This window comes from Ruditapes philippinarum, unplaced genomic scaffold, assembly GCF_026571515.1.
Source record: "Ruditapes philippinarum isolate M1 unplaced genomic scaffold, ASM2657151v2 ctg1965_1_1_1_1, whole genome shotgun sequence".
Lineage (NCBI taxonomy): Eukaryota > Metazoa > Mollusca > Bivalvia > Venerida > Veneridae > Ruditapes > Ruditapes philippinarum.
The window spans coordinates 37,025-52,850 of record NW_026867129.1 but is presented as its reverse complement, the minus strand read 5'-3'; the positions used below and the strand labels follow the sequence as shown (position 1 = coordinate 52,850).

General features: G+C 33.6%; 2 protein-coding genes across 5 annotated transcripts in view; both read right to left on the bottom strand.

The window, feature by feature from the left end:
* LOC132734932 (SH3 domain-binding glutamic acid-rich-like protein 3) overlaps positions 1 to 15,826 on the bottom strand; it is a 125,056-nt gene that overhangs the window by 96,299 nt on the left and 12,931 nt on the right. The window lies entirely within an intron of this gene.
* The window catches only part of LOC132734929 (neprilysin-like), a 36,545-nt gene that overhangs the window by 17,686 nt on the left and 3,033 nt on the right, over positions 1 to 15,826 (bottom strand). For 3 of the 4 annotated variants that reach the window (XM_060721813.1, XM_060721811.1, XM_060721812.1), the window contains 8 exons: positions 7,587 to 7,729; positions 6,147 to 6,179; positions 4,402 to 4,563; positions 3,529 to 3,612; positions 2,890 to 3,104; positions 2,189 to 2,368; positions 1,533 to 1,643; positions 1,088 to 1,227 (listed from right to left, as the gene is read on the bottom strand). In XM_060721813.1, coding sequence (XP_060577796.1) covers positions 1,088 to 1,227; positions 1,533 to 1,643; positions 2,189 to 2,368; positions 2,890 to 3,104; positions 3,529 to 3,612; positions 4,402 to 4,563; positions 6,147 to 6,179; positions 7,587 to 7,729 — 1,068 coding nt within the window. Of the gene's footprint in view, positions 1 to 1,087; positions 1,228 to 1,532; positions 1,644 to 2,188; positions 2,369 to 2,889; positions 3,105 to 3,528; positions 3,613 to 4,401; positions 4,564 to 6,146; positions 6,180 to 7,586; positions 7,730 to 11,992; positions 12,469 to 15,826 lie in introns of those variants that run through there. The other variant, XM_060721814.1, reaches the window with a different exon arrangement.

The window sequence follows — 15,826 nt, the reverse complement described above, 5'->3', positions numbered from 1 at the left end:
GGTGACCCATATCACTCGAACTGGTGGCGCCATGTTGTATTCCTACGAACCCATATAGGACGAGTCAGAACACAACTTCACAACGCTGTAACCAGGACTGATCAGTTCACAAGAATAGCACATACATGTAACTTTTTATTTCATTTATTTCATCTCAGAAAATCTATAGAAAAGCAAAAGGAACTGGTTTATATAATTTTATTATTAAAAATATTGTATTTTCATAAAAAATGATTACACGACATGTATATAATGAGAACGTGTAACACATCATTAATCCTCCTATTATTATATTGTAATTATAAATATATCTTGATTTTGAACTTGTCTTTGTTTCGAACAAATTTTCAAGGTTGGAATTACACAAAGAGCAGCTAGCCTAAGTGAGGTGCAACAAGCCTATGTGAAGTGAAACTAGCCTTTAGAAATGTGAGCAGTTCTAAAAACTGAGTATCGCCGAGTGTGTGTATTATATAACCTTAGAACCGAGCAACACGGTAAGAAAACGGACCAATATAACTTATAATTATCAAATATAAAATGTTAAATGTGGTTTACTGGTACATAATTTAGCTCTCTTGAAAAGAAAATGCAGCCATTTTTGGGATTATTATTCAACATATTCATTTATCAGTGACAAAATTTGAAAAAAGAACACAATTTATAAATGATTTAGATGAATAATCAAACCAGGCGAGATACTGTATGCTACGTGAAAAAGCATCTGTACATTATGGTGGCTGATTTGGAACGCTTTTGTGTGTCGTGTTGTCGCTAGTTACAGCACGACAAAACGGCACGTTGTCGCGGTGTCACATTGTCGCTCGGCTCAAATCGAAGGATTGGCTTATAAGCTAAGCGACAGGGCGACATCGCGTGCACGATAACACGCCGTTTGGCGTGCTTCAGGACGATGAGACGACAGTACGACAACACACCACTTGGCGCGTTTCGCTAGCGACAAGATGACAAGACGATAAGGCGATAACGATATAGGTTGTGTTGTCGCTATCGACAACGCAACGAGCAAAGTGTACCAAATCAGCCACCATAGTACACAGTGTACATCACAGAGATAAAGAAATACCGTTTTCTATGTTTCTGGAGGACATTGAACAGTTTTTCGAAGTATGGCACTGCTCTGACAACGACTGGTTCACTGTGATTTATTGCTATTTTAACACCTTCGATATCAAACACTCCAGTAATGAATTGCAACCAGTCAAACTGAAAAGAAGGAACGACACGCAGTATCACAGTTAAGTTAACAACCTGGAGTCAGTCATAAGTATGTAATATTAACATATAAACGAATTCAGTATCTATACAACCAGAAATTGGTCTTTAAACTTAACTATCAAAATTATATTTCGATTATTATCTTATATTCAATACCAATTAACCTTGCATCATCTTGGTGTAACAGAATTTCAAAAGTATTCATACATTTTAGTATTTATAATATTTGATTTTTTAAGGTAAATTGAGTTGGGCTCTATCATAGCATTGATATATATAATCCGAACCATTACCTGGATGTCAGCACCAGAATCTGGTTCTGTGAAGTTCTGTTTTAGTTCAGATATTGTCATTTTATTATACAGAGCCTCGTTGTCGCGTCTGTCCTCCGCCCTCATGCTGATCTGTTTGTACAAGAAAATGTCCGACTTTATTTAAATACAAGACAGTCTGATTTCATTAAAATAACACAAAGAAAAGAATTATGGTTGGGTTATTAGTACGAATGTGGTCAATTAATGCGTGAGACACGGAATAAGAGTGACGGAATCACTGGCCGCAACCCGTAATCGAAATGATGAACCACTGGTAGCAACCCATGCTCACGACAATGAAAGCCGGGCATGACTAAAAACATCTAGTGCATCCATACAGAGTTTGCGACGCCTACTACTATTGCCATATTAGTACTTGCTATTTCAGAAATCATATTAAAATTTATGCGTATTAGATCTACTATATAATTAATTTCATATAAAATTATAAGTTCCATCTACAACCGTTGCCATATTTGGACATGCTTACAATGCTTTTCATTAAAAAAAATCATTTGCAATTTTACAGCGGGAAGTTACTCATTTAAAAAACGTTTTAATATTCATAGATTTACTTTGATAAAATCAGAAAGATGGTCCTAAATATATGTCTGCAAGTTAGTTTTATTTCTTACGTTGGCAAGATCTGTCTCAAAAGCCAAAACTTCTCTCATTTCTATTTCAGCCAATGTCGCATTTGCACCAAATAGCTTTGCAATCGATGACGCAAGCGTGACGTATGCTTCGCGCATGTGCGATAAATTTTCTTCGAGGTAATACGTTCTACCTGGTAGACCGAAGTCGGGTTGGTCCAACTGTTGAAGAAGAATACATTTAAAATAATTCTTGTAATAGGAAAACGAAAGGTGTATTTACTGTAGATTCTAGTTTGGCCTATTGTGATTTATATCAAAAGGTCATGGTACGAGAATGCGTTACAAAATTGGCACGACCAAGTTGGTCGCTTAAGTTTGTCATACATGTATTAGGTTCAGCTGCATTTCAACCTTTGAGGTTCGCATCCAGAGCTCTAGGTTAGAAAAGTGGTTATTCAAATCAAATGGTAACTCGGTCATGGCACGTGAAAATATGCGGAGAAAGACCTCTGCTTTTACTCAAACAAACAAAAAACAATCCGGAAATCCTCCTAATAGCTTAAATATGTCTGAAACAAACGAACGAAAAAAAAAACCTCCGACGAATGCATGATCTCTGAAGCAATGGACCTTCTTTGCCTAGACTACGTATGACGTTGTTGGAGACCTTGGGAAGAACGGTCTTATTTGTTTTTGTTTTGTTGCTGTTTTTTTGTATTAATACACATTATTGTACATACGTAAATTATATATTTCTCGGAGTCTTTACTATCAGAACTGATATAAATATCCATCAAAGGACGGTTGTTGTACTCTCTCAGTTTTATAAGCAGACGAGACAAATCGAACTCGCTCTCTGCCCACGCGCCACCTGGATTCGATTCCAAGACCGGCCATCCTCCTAGTTCACCAAGTAACGGTATTGCCACAGTAGTATTTTTACTTTCAATTGCCTCTGAAAAATGTAATAAAGACGGTAATTTTCATGAAATTCATCTTATATTTTGTTATCTCTTTGAGACAAGAATAATGGGAAATTTCGATGAAAAAAATATTCCTGAAATTCTACACTAATGTATTGATTTTCATTCTTACATACAAACTGCGCCGAATTACCAACTAAGACGTATACATATACTTTTATTCATGAATAGCGCTCAGAATGCACCTTCTGCGGGCTCAAGATTAAGATAAGTTCTCGAGCTTTGTAGACGTTAATGCACAAAAAGGAGTAAATAATTAACACTTTGAAAACATCATTATTCATTCGGGTAATTTGATTAAAGTTACAACGAAACTATGAAATATGATATGGTTGAGAAAAAATGGATTTATTCACAAAGTTATTTTAGATCAAGTAAATTATTTCTCGGCCCTACCTAGGTCAACACATGAGGAATACATGTCTTTCGCCTTAATCACGCCTGAACCATTCGGATAGGACATCGTGTCTTCTAGAAGGTCTGAAATGGAGAAAATTATAATGACAGCTAGCTATCAGTTCCATTTGAACGATATTTAAACTAATTACAGATTGTTTTATGCATCATTTTCGGGCGCCCAAATAAAACCATTGACCCTCCTTAAGCTTTTGTTGTTAACTTCTTCAAATGTAAGAATACAAAGTATATGTATGTGGTCTATGCTTAATGAGAGTCTATCCGCCAATTATGGTACAAAAGTACCATTCGCTATTGAGTAAGGACCCCGTACATGTCACCAGTCATGCCCTTAAAGGGTTTGTTTTGAAGCACAAAGTCGAGGTAATTTACCTCCATGAAATTTCCGCGGAGTCGGTCGGCAAATATATGAATTTTGAGACGAAAGTAGGTGACTGTATGGCGATCAATGAGAATCTAAATGTACAGTAAGCTGAGACAATATAAAGGAGGTAGCCATGAAAAGGGCTGTTCGTGTCACGCAAAAGGCTTTCCTTTCAAGCCATCACGTCGTGCTAATCGTTCACACACACTAGCACCCTTCCTCGTCGTCTCGCAACTCCCCTTGAGAGAGGACATTGGTAGCTGGTCCGCAGGTACAAATCCGCTACTTTTTAAAAAAAATTTCCCCATCCCAAGTTCTTCAATCTTTTGTCGATGCCAAGGCAAACATTGTTTTAGAGTTTCCTTGCATGTATTTTTATCTAAACATTGTCTCAGAATTTCTTTACATTTATTGATCACTTGTACATTGTTTCAGAGTTAGATTATATGTATTTATCATTTGAACATTATCCCGGAGAGTTCACTTACATTTATTTATCACTTGTACATTGTCTCGGATCACACCAAACACGTTAAAGCCCGATCTGTCTTCAGGTATCACATGCTTCTTCTTCCACGAGCCGCACGAGTACTGGTAGAAATCTTCGCACGGGTCAACCGACATGTCCATATTCTCTATCAATCTAGCAGCTAAAGAGACTCAATATATTATTAACAAGTAAAAGAAATCAAAGATTATAAACATTTTAAAAGATTGTTTTGGTTGGTGTCGAGTTTTCGATGCTGTTGTTGTTGTTTTTTTTAAAGAAGATCACCATCTAACTTTATTTTTTTTAATAATAACATGTGCTGGAATGGGTTCCCATACTGCATTGATTTGCCTGATTGTACTTTTGATTCTTCAGATTTTTACATTATATGCTGGAGTGCCTATATCGCATTAAAATAACTCCACTGGGGTCCACAACTTAAACGAAAATATGAATTACATACAGATATCAAATGGGGACATTTGATAGAGAAAGATAAGTTGAAGTAAATTAAGAAATATTCTTCAAACAATTTGAAAGTCTATTTCATGCAATTCTTTGCCCGATTTGATAAAATAAAACGTTGCAACACTTTCAATTCGCCAAGAATTCGCTAAAAATGGCTTAAGGTCAATCTTAACGTAATGTGTAACAAACTCTGAAAGGCCTTTGACTCTATCTCAATCCTTTTAGAATCCATTGAGAAGTTGCAGCACTTGGAAATCAGTTTTGATGGAAAAAACTCAACGCAAAAAAGTTATTTTTGGCAGTTTTTAGATGTCCCCCGTTGCCATGGTAACAGGAAATTTAAGATTTGCTGTTACAAAGGCCATGGTCCAGTCAACACTTGTGCCAAGTTTGACTGTATTGAAGCATTGTTTATAGTTTCATATCAGTTTGAACTTGTAACAGGAGACTTTTCAATAAAAACAGCCATTTTTCACAATACATGTATGCTCATGCAATAAAAGATTAAACTATTTTATCTCTAAATGGACAAATTTAGTTGAATATAAGCCATATTATTGATTAAAATGAATGTAGTACTCTTAATCCTTGTAAATAGTAGCCTGTGTCCCTGCATGACTTCGTGTCACTGTATGCCTTAAAGCAATTTGCTTAAACGTGTCCATGATCATAAAGAGACTTTTATCTGATTATATATATACGGTTACATAGATGAAGATAACAAACGGCTAAATAATACTCAGTAAGTAAGTGTAAAACAAGAGCCCCTCAGCTCTGAATTGTCCTCTTTGAAAAAAAAATATTATAACCAAGACCAAAAACCTTACAAGCGAGTGACAGTTGCACCTCCTTGGTCGTTTAGTGAATTCATTTGGGCAGTACCCTAAAGGCACGTTACTCCTCAGAAAAGAATATTTATTTTTTATTTCTTTGAGAATTTTATAATGTTTAGATAATGATTTTAGAGCATGTTAGATGCCTGTTACCTGAAAAAGTAACACTATATGTGAAATAATTTGTAACAAAAGTACCAAAATGTAAAGAAAGTAGTATTTTGACTTTAATAATCACTATAATTCTATAGATTTCCAGAAAGCAATAGAAGCAGGAGATGGTTCAGATAAATGACCAATGAGTAACCTTTCTGGAAAATATATAATTATAACATGATATCAGAGAATAAAAATCTTTTGAGAAATGAAAATAATGGCGTTCTGAGGAATAATGGGCCTTTAAATTTTTTTACATATTTTTGTGCGTATTATTTATACTTACTAGCTTCAGCACAATCAGGTGTACCACATACTTCTGAAAGACAGAAAAGTAAAATATATTATTCACACGAAGCTACTCAATATTAGGAAATATTACTAGGTTTTCCCACGATGAGTACATTGCAACCTCTGAATACCGGTCCCTCTGTAGAGAAATAACCTCTATTTAACAAAAGCCTCAATTCTTCCAATATTAAGAGACTTCATAATAAATAAAACTCTGTAATGGAACAACGCTCGCCCACAAATGAAATGTGTGCGTCGCAAAGGGTGTTGCTCTGTAAAGATTAATTAAATAAGTAAGTAAGTCGGTCGGTCAGTCAGTCAGTCAGTCAGTCAGTCAGTAAAAATAAGTAAGTCAGTAAATAAATATAAATAAATAAATAAATTAATAAATAAAAACTAATGATAAAATAAATTTTAAAAAATAATAAGAAGAACTCATCAATTCGGAGAAATTCGGTGAGTATCTGGAAATACGATATAAATGATGCACTTTATGACCGATAAATAATATTTACTGTACGATAAACAACATTTCAACAGCATTGTATATCTAAAAGACATATGAAAAGTATAGATTTACATAAACAGGCTTTGTTCAAAGTGGTTCGTATACACTCCGGTGATTATCATTTCACTCACTCACTCACTCACTCACCATCTCACTCACTCACTCACTCACTCACTCACTCACTCACTCACTCACTCACTCACTCACTCACTCACTCATTCACTCATTCACTCACTCACTCATTCACTCACTCAATCACTCACTCACTCACTCTTCTTAACGATGTCTGCGTTTGTCAGGTATCAATCATGTTATTTCATAAAAATAACTGTTACCATAAATAAATGTGTAGTATCAACATGTTCGTAGTCAATTTCTGGCCAATTTGGCAAAAACTGAAATAACACGAGTGAAGCTTAATGTAAACGTTAATTTACTGCACCAGACATTTCATATTCTAAATCAATGAAATCTTACATGTCATTTAGGAATTTTAGTGCTGGACCTCAAAGTACGTAACTCACTGTAGGGTCGGATCTCAAAGTGTCATACCCTAAAGTGCGTTTGACCTTAAAGTGCGTTTCACCTCAAATTGCGGTGTTACAAAAGCCTGTATATTTTTAAAGGGCTGTTCCGAATGAAAAGCAGTCGTATTCCAATTTAAAGGTAACGATTTAGGAATTGTTTGAGTGGCCGAATTGTCTGAACCGACGTGATCCTATAATTATGTAATGTCATGTGATAATTGGTATCGATCGCCATTTGGTAATAATAATAAAACAAAGCGCCCAGTGGATAATATATATTTACATATTTTTATTCTTGAATAATAGAAATATTTTTGAAGATTGATAATTTAAAATAAAATTCTCACGGGGGCGGAGAGGGGGGGGGGAGTAATAAGTGTGTGTATAATTATGTACATACCAGGCATAGTTTTACTGTCATCTTTTCGTACAAGTACTACAGCGATCACTAGCCCAATAACAGCCAACACTAAGATAACCAGGAAAAATATTAATCCTTTTTCCAACTTGCTTCTTCTTGCCCATGGTCCTTCCTTCTTGAAACTGAAATGTAATTGACATGAATATTATGTATAGAAGTTTATGGTTACATAAAGTTTTTTTATGTCTTTGTACAGGGCTTACCCCTTTGTGGCGGTTGTACCACCAAGATATGTTTTAGGGGAAACTTTATTCTTACGTGTTTTATGACATTGAATAAAATGTGATGGCATTTTATAAAAAATGCACTTTATTCATTCAAACAAATCTCTTTTGTTTTCCCTACATCCATACTAGTCCGTCCTTGCTGTGACTCTCCCATGTACAAAATCATAAATAGCTTTACACACCCTTTGAGTGAGACTTAAAAAATGATTGGAGCACCACACTAAATATCGTATTCCGGTATATACCGGACAAGGCGCTTGAAGGTCTCACCCCGATACGGAATTAGACCCAACCCGTTGTAGTCTACAAAGTAGTTCTTTTAATTTTTGAAGCGGCTCAATTTAAGTTCTCTCTAGTCTGATTGGTCATACTTAAAGTGTATTTATTGCATGTGTGTAGTTTTTGTGTGTTTTGTGTTTGATTTTTCCAGGAACTCATTTGTTGGCGGAAGGTTTAAAAATGTATTACCCACCAGCAGACAGGAGTTTTCAAAGTGGTGAATCTAAACGGTGTTAAAGTTGAAGGTATGTATATAAAGTCAGTTCCCGATTCCTTATTCCTTTTTCGAATAAGGAATAAGGAATCAGTTCCTTATTCCTTTTTCGAATAAGGAATAGGGAACTAGTTCCTGATTCCTTATTCAAATCTAAATAAGGAACAGCAGAACTAGTATTTATTTAAAATAAAATTTATACCTCATTCAAATCATTGCATAAAGAATCTGCATAAATTATTTTGAAAAAAATGTTAAAATCGAATAAGGAATAGGGAACCAGTTCCTTATTCCTTATTCAACTCCGAAAAAGGAACAGAAGAAAATACGTAAACAAAGACACCAGTTGCAATTATTTTTGATAAATCTGCATTAGAATTGCAAGGATCAATCATTAAAATCATAAAATAAAGCATTAGAATAAAAATATTTTTGAAAAAAATGTTAAAGTCGAATAAGGAATATTATTCAACTCCGAATAAGAAACAGAAGAAAATAAGTAAAGAAAGACACCAGTTGCAGTTATTGTTGATAAATCTGCATAAGAATTGCACGGATCAATCATTAAAATCATGAAATGAAGCATTTACATAAAAAAAATTGAAAAAAAATGTTAAAGTCGAATAAGGAATAGGGAACCAGTTCCTTATTCCTTATTCAACTCCGAATAAGGAACAGAAGAAAATACCTAAAAATGGCACCAGTTGCAGCTATTTTTGATAAATCTGCATAAGAAATGAAATAAAATAAAGCATCTACATATTTTTTTTTTTTAAAAATGTTAAAGTCGAATAAGGAATAGGGAACCAGTTCCTTATTCCTTATTCAACTCCGACTATAACATTTTTTTCAAAATAGTTTATACTGCAATGATTTTAATGATTGATCCTTGCAATTCTAATGCAGATTTATCAAAAATAACTGCAACTGGTGTCTTTCTTTACGTATTTCCTTCTGTTCCTTATTCGGAGTTGAATAAGGAATAAGGAACTGGTTCCCTATTCCTTATTCGACTTTAACATTTTTTTCAAAACAAATTATGTAGATGCTTTATTTCATGCTTTCAATGATTGATCCTTGCAATTCTTATGCAGATTTATCAAAACTAACTGCAACTGCTGTCTTTCTTAACGTAATTACATCTGTTCCTTATTCGGAGTCGAGTGAACCTGAACATTTCTTTTTTCAAAAATATTTTTATACTAATGCTTTATTTCATGATTTTTATGATTGATCCTTGCAATTCTAATGCAGATTTATAAAAAAAATAACTGCAACTGGTGTCTTTCTTTAGGTATTTTCTTCTGTTCCTTATTCGGAGTTGAATAAGGTATAAGGAACTGGTTCCCTATTCCTTATTCGACTTAAACATTTTGTTCAGAAACAAATTATGTAAATGCTTTATTTCATGATTTTTATGATTGATCCTTGCAATTCTAATGCAGATTTATCAAAAATAACTGCAATTGGTGTTTTTCTTTACGTTTTTCCTTCTGTTCCTTATTCGGAGTTCAATAAGGAATAAGGAACTGGTTCCCTATTCCTTATTCGACTTTTACATTTTTTTTAATAATTGATGCAGATTCTTTATGCAATGATTTGAATGAGGTATACATTTTATTTTAAATAAATACTAATTCTGCTGTTCCTTATTTAGATTTGAATAAGGAATCAGGAACTAGTTCCTGATTCCTTATTCGAAAAAGGAACAAGGAACTGATTCCTTATTCCTTATTCGAAAAAAGAAATAAGGAATAGAGAACTAACTTTATGTACATGTTGAAGGTAGTATATAATTCATCAAGAACAGTGAAATTGAGAATACAGCCTCAAATGCGACTAATCTACTATAGAACTCAATACGAAAATTCACCATGCCGACATCTGAAATGCTAAAATTTCGCCTTTTCACCCGACGACTTCACACCGATTAATATACGATAATGATGAATGAAATATGTTATTTAAGTCTATTTCTGTAACACACTTTACACGTCACTTTAAGTTATTACTCGTACATTTATAATTAATAAACTGTAATGTTATTTTATTTCTGTATACATTAAATATATATACGCCCGTGATTCGTCTTATTATCATGATTTAAAGTATATGTAGTTTGAAAACTGCCTCGTTTTGAAATATGCATAAGTTTTTGATTGAATACATTAATTTTTAAACCAGCTGCGCCCATGCTTCACCTCTAATAAGTGAGTGAAATGAAATGGTCATGAAAATAAAAACACTCGGAGAGTTTCAATTTTAGTTAGAAGTCACAGTCTCTTGGTTGAACATAATTGTATCAATTATTTACAAGTAAAGGTATATTTTTGAATAATAAAGTCATGACTTCAATTATTTTAAAAGTAGACAATTAATGATTTTAGTTACATTTGGTCTACGCAATGGAACTGTTACTAATATTTGTCCATTTCCTCCTGTTAAAATTGATTAAACTAGAGCTTCTTGTTTTTGCTGTGCGACACCCCAAACCCTAAAATGTTCCTGCACGAAGATTGCGCATGCGCGAAAAATGCTTCATTCGGTCCGTTTTTTTTATACCAACGGGTCACATCGTAAAAAAATCACCTAAAATAAGATTTTTAGCTGAGACTTACAGATAAAATATCTGAAATAAATGTCTGCACGGGACAATATGAATTATTTTGGTAAATCGACTTTAAAAATCTGTTTACTTTTCATGCTTTTGCGCATGTTATATACACAGGCAGGGGAGTTGCCGATTAATTACGCACGTCTGAAAGCATGGAGACATGGTAAGGCCAAACGATGAGTGAAATTGTCATAAAAATAAATACATGTAAAACAGACGGATAAGTAAAGTTAGTTGTTTGAAATTTTTTGTGTAAAAAGTTATCTCACTAGAACAATTAATAAAAGCTGATTTACCAAAGTTAATGCTGTAAGATTTGTTTGAAATACTGCAATGTCAATGGACAAAATAATTTATTAACAAAGTTAATCTATCATTAAACTCATAGGCAGGAATATCCGATAAATTCATAGACATATTTGATAAATATAGCGGCATAAATAATAGAAAAATTCTGCAATCAAAATTTACCCATAAATTCATTGGCAGATAATGAGATATGAATGAGAGAGCCGATAAATTCATAGATAGAAATTAATCGGCAACTTTTACCTATTCTGGAAGTATCGATTGTTTGAATAGCGATAAATTTCCAACGGCAAAAAGGTGTTTTTCTGTAACTGGCATAAATCTTTTAATTAAATTAAAATGGCACTAACAAACATTTTACAGTTAAATTGTATATTTTCGATTCAATAAAATGACGAATATAAAATATCAAATGCGCACCAAAGAGTTCTACATCCTTTTGCTCAAAATTGAAATGTAAGGTACATGATCAAATTCGAATCACTTGCCAATTTGTAAATCATGTTATTACATGAAATAATTCCACGCGGAAAATATTTTTAGGTCTTTCATTCTGTACCAAAAAAAATTCACCAAAAAGAAAATAAATATTAAAAGAAAAGAGAAAAAGAAAAAAAAAGAAAAAAAGGAAAGAAAAGGAAAAAATAATGAAAAAATAATGAAAAGAAAGACCATTGATTTTGAAAATGCATGATAATTTTTTTACGATAATTTTTGGGGAGAAAAAAAGAATAGCCAATACCTTGTGTAGTTTACGTCTCCATTTGTAATTTCTGCGTCGTCAGACACCGGGAATTTTTTACTAGCTTTATTCATTATTTATTTTAAACACAATCTTAACTATATCCATATCGTGTTTTCACAACCTAATTTTATAATAATTTATCCGTTTGTCAACAAATGAAATATTTTCTTTGGCAAATAATGTTATTTGCTATTTTTAAACAAAATTTATTTAAACCACTGTCCACTGTTTTGATATATAAAATAACCAATTGCAAAATAAATATATTTTCCTAAATTAACCCTTTTTGACGATTTTTTTTCAAAAGTCGCGACTTCACACTTCACACGTGAACAAGATTATAATATGTTACTATATTTTTGACAGAGGCGTACGGAAGATGGTCGTTATTTGTGAACGGACATGTATGTCCCTTGATCGGCACGATTGAAATGCCATACGACCTTTCTAACTCGCAGTGACCCGTGCATGTAATGATTATAACAGGCCACAAATGTCGCCGTTTGGAGATATGATATCTTAATTTACCGACGAGTAAACACACATGGGTATCATTACCTGTCGTGTAATAATAAACACTGTACTGCCTAATGTTTCTTCCACTAATTTACTAATTCCGAAGTCTACAATTTAACTCTATGGTAAACTCATTACAGATTCCGACCTCCTTGTCTAATTGTAGGTTCATGTGTAATTAGCAAAAGCAAATAGATTGCGCAGTAAAAAATGGGTAATTTATGCAAGATTTTATCATTTTATTATATCCCTGCAGTAAATATTTTTATGACACACATATTTATACGCGTGATACAGCTCCCTAATAAATTAACAGTACACCGGTAATGCCAGTAATAAAATCTATAAATCTACTATATTTCATTTAATCTACTCGAATAAAAGAAATACACTCCTTTATAAATCCATCACTTGCTTAAAACCTGCTTATTTTAGAGAATAATTTTTCCCGGGAGTTTTCTCAGCATTTTTCTTTCTTTATAAACTTGCCGTTTTGTTTTATTTCGCTCGTCCATTGTAAAGTGTGTATTGATTAACCTTTGCTCTCACAACCTGCATGGTCATTTACAAACTTTCACATGGTGTTAAATTATGACAGATCATTTACTAATGTTTCTAAATTCATACAGTAAGCAGTGTTTGCATTTTTTGCGGTAAAAAATGAAAATATTTTGAAGTAGTCGTAAATCTTTAATAGTAATAAAGAAGTAACAGCAGCAGACGTTACTGTTGTTGTTGTTGTTTTTTGCATAAGTTTAGATTATACTAAAAGTTTTATAAAATTCCTTCAATGATTTTTGTATACTTTAGGTCACAACATTTTAATTTAGGGCTTTAGTGTCTACATTTTAAATGTTTTGATTTTCTCTTTAGCTTTCCTTGTAAGAGACTTATATGTACATAACAATTTCCAAAACATTTTCTGAATTTATAAATAATTTATCTCGTATCAATCAAAATGTTTAAACATATTTATTACTTCTATACCCCTTCAATTTTTTGTAATGTTAATTTCCCATAGGCCATACTTTTAATGTAAGAGTACCACGTGGCCAGAAATGTAGATAGATCTGACGTGACTAAGAAATATGTGCAGTTACATAGGTAACAGTACTTTTTAACATCTTAAAATCTGGAAACGTGGTTTATTTTCTAAAAAAAATGAATATTAAAATGGCCGCAATTTTTTCTCTCGATTCGACCTCTTATAAATGGGCATCATCAGTAACAAATTTAGTTGTTTTCACCCTTTAGTGCTTTTCGCGTCTTAAGGCAGCACACCACACTAATAGAAGCCACAGCTTCGAATGGCCTCGAAAGGATTTCATGGATATAGTGACTATTGTGGATTTAAATGACTGGTTGTCTTTAACCCATTACTTCATATACACGCCTTTTTCACCCCCCCCCCCATTTTTGTTGTCTCAAATGATGAAAAAATGCCTTATTTCGGCCCCAAACACTTGTTTTTGTTCGAGAAATGTTGTAAAAAAAGTGACCTCTTTTTCGGCGCGGCCCCCCAACCAAAAGATACATCAGGGGGGTTGCCAGAAGGGGGATGTGCCCCCTTCTGTTTGGGGGGTTTGAAGGGGGGCGGAGTCCCCCTCATCGCCAAGAAAATTTTGGACTTGTGAGAGGCTGTAAATGACCCCAGATTGATCATAAGGTATCGTGTAACCAACGCTGAAAAGCATTTGACTCTATCTCAATCCATTGAGAAGTTGCAGCACTTTGAAATCAATTTTGATGGAAAAAATCAACGCAAAATAGTGATTTTTGGCAATTTTGAGATGTCCCCTCGTTGCCATGGTAACAGAAAATTTAAGCCTGAGCATGTTGTTGCAAGGGCAATGGTCCAGTCAACATTTGTGCCAAGTTTGATTAGTGTTGAAGCAGTTTTTATAGTATTATAGCAATTTGAACTTGTAACGGGAGACTTTTCAATGAAAACAGCCATTTTTCACAAAATGCTCATGAAGTAATGGGTTAAAGTGCATTTTCAGCATGAAAATTGTTTTTGTGACATGTAATATGATCATTGGCAAATTCGAAAACATGGTTAGAAATCACATGCTGATAATTATAGATGTCAAGGCCGCCATTGTTTGTAAACATTGCTTTTAAACAGCATGCTCGGTGAAAACAAGTAATTTTACAGGGGGGTACAAACTTTCAGCAATAGCAAAAAATCTACAAGGCCAAGCACCTATTTCTTTGTGATATTTTGCATGTATATGGAGTTGCTAAAGCAGTGACAGAGTTTCTGAAGCCCGTATTTTTGCAGGTATTTTTTGCCGGCGGGACGAAATATGTTGTTTTGGGTCTCGGACCACTATGGATTTTTGGCTTTTACGGAATGAATTGGATTTTTTTTTAACTGCCTGACTGTTGCACATGGGATGATTTCATGACATATTTGCAATGTTATGACATATATGTTCTTAACAAAATGTGTTTTCTTTTTCCAGGTTGTGTAGTTTGGGATCAGATTTATAAGACATATTGCTTGTAGGACATTGACGGCAGAAACTTGAATTTTAGTGCGGAGTGCTACCTAAATGGTAAAAAACAAACCCCAAAACATCCGTTTTCACCGGAAGTCATTGCATGGGAATAATCGGTGTCTAAATGGAACAAGCAGACGATTAAAGCATGCAGCAAAAAATATTTAACGAATTTAATAGGTTAACAAAACAGGTGTGGTAGACAATCGCAACTGTTCGGCCCTTTCCGTTAGTTATGCGGCAAAAAAGTAAGAATACACAGAACGGATATGGCATTTCCGCCAATATTTTTACCAATATATCGAGTAAAAGACCGCCAATATTAAGTAAATTTACAGATATAACAGTAATTAGAACATTATTTATATACTTATTGTTATGATTGAAGAAACCGAAAGTACAAATTGTCTACCTGTTGACATTTATTTGGATTTGGGTATAATTGTACACCAGTGAGCATTTTAAATTGATTATGATTGACAGACATAAGTTCAAACATTAAAGTAATTTTCCAATGAATGTTAAAAACATGTATATACATTCGTTATCAGTATTTTCCACGGGATGATACTTTTCCTGTTACCCACAAACCTGTGTGTTACTTATATAATAAGCTCGCGTACTTTAATACATTAACATTATTATCATCATTAAAAACTATGGAGGGCAATCTGGAACATGTACAGCTATCGGCATGGTCGTGGGATCGAAAACGCTGACACACAACCAAGTAATATTTTTAAGATTCATTGTTAATTTTTTAAAGAAAAACACTTTTAACCTTGTTTAATTTTAATTTTACTTTTAGCTT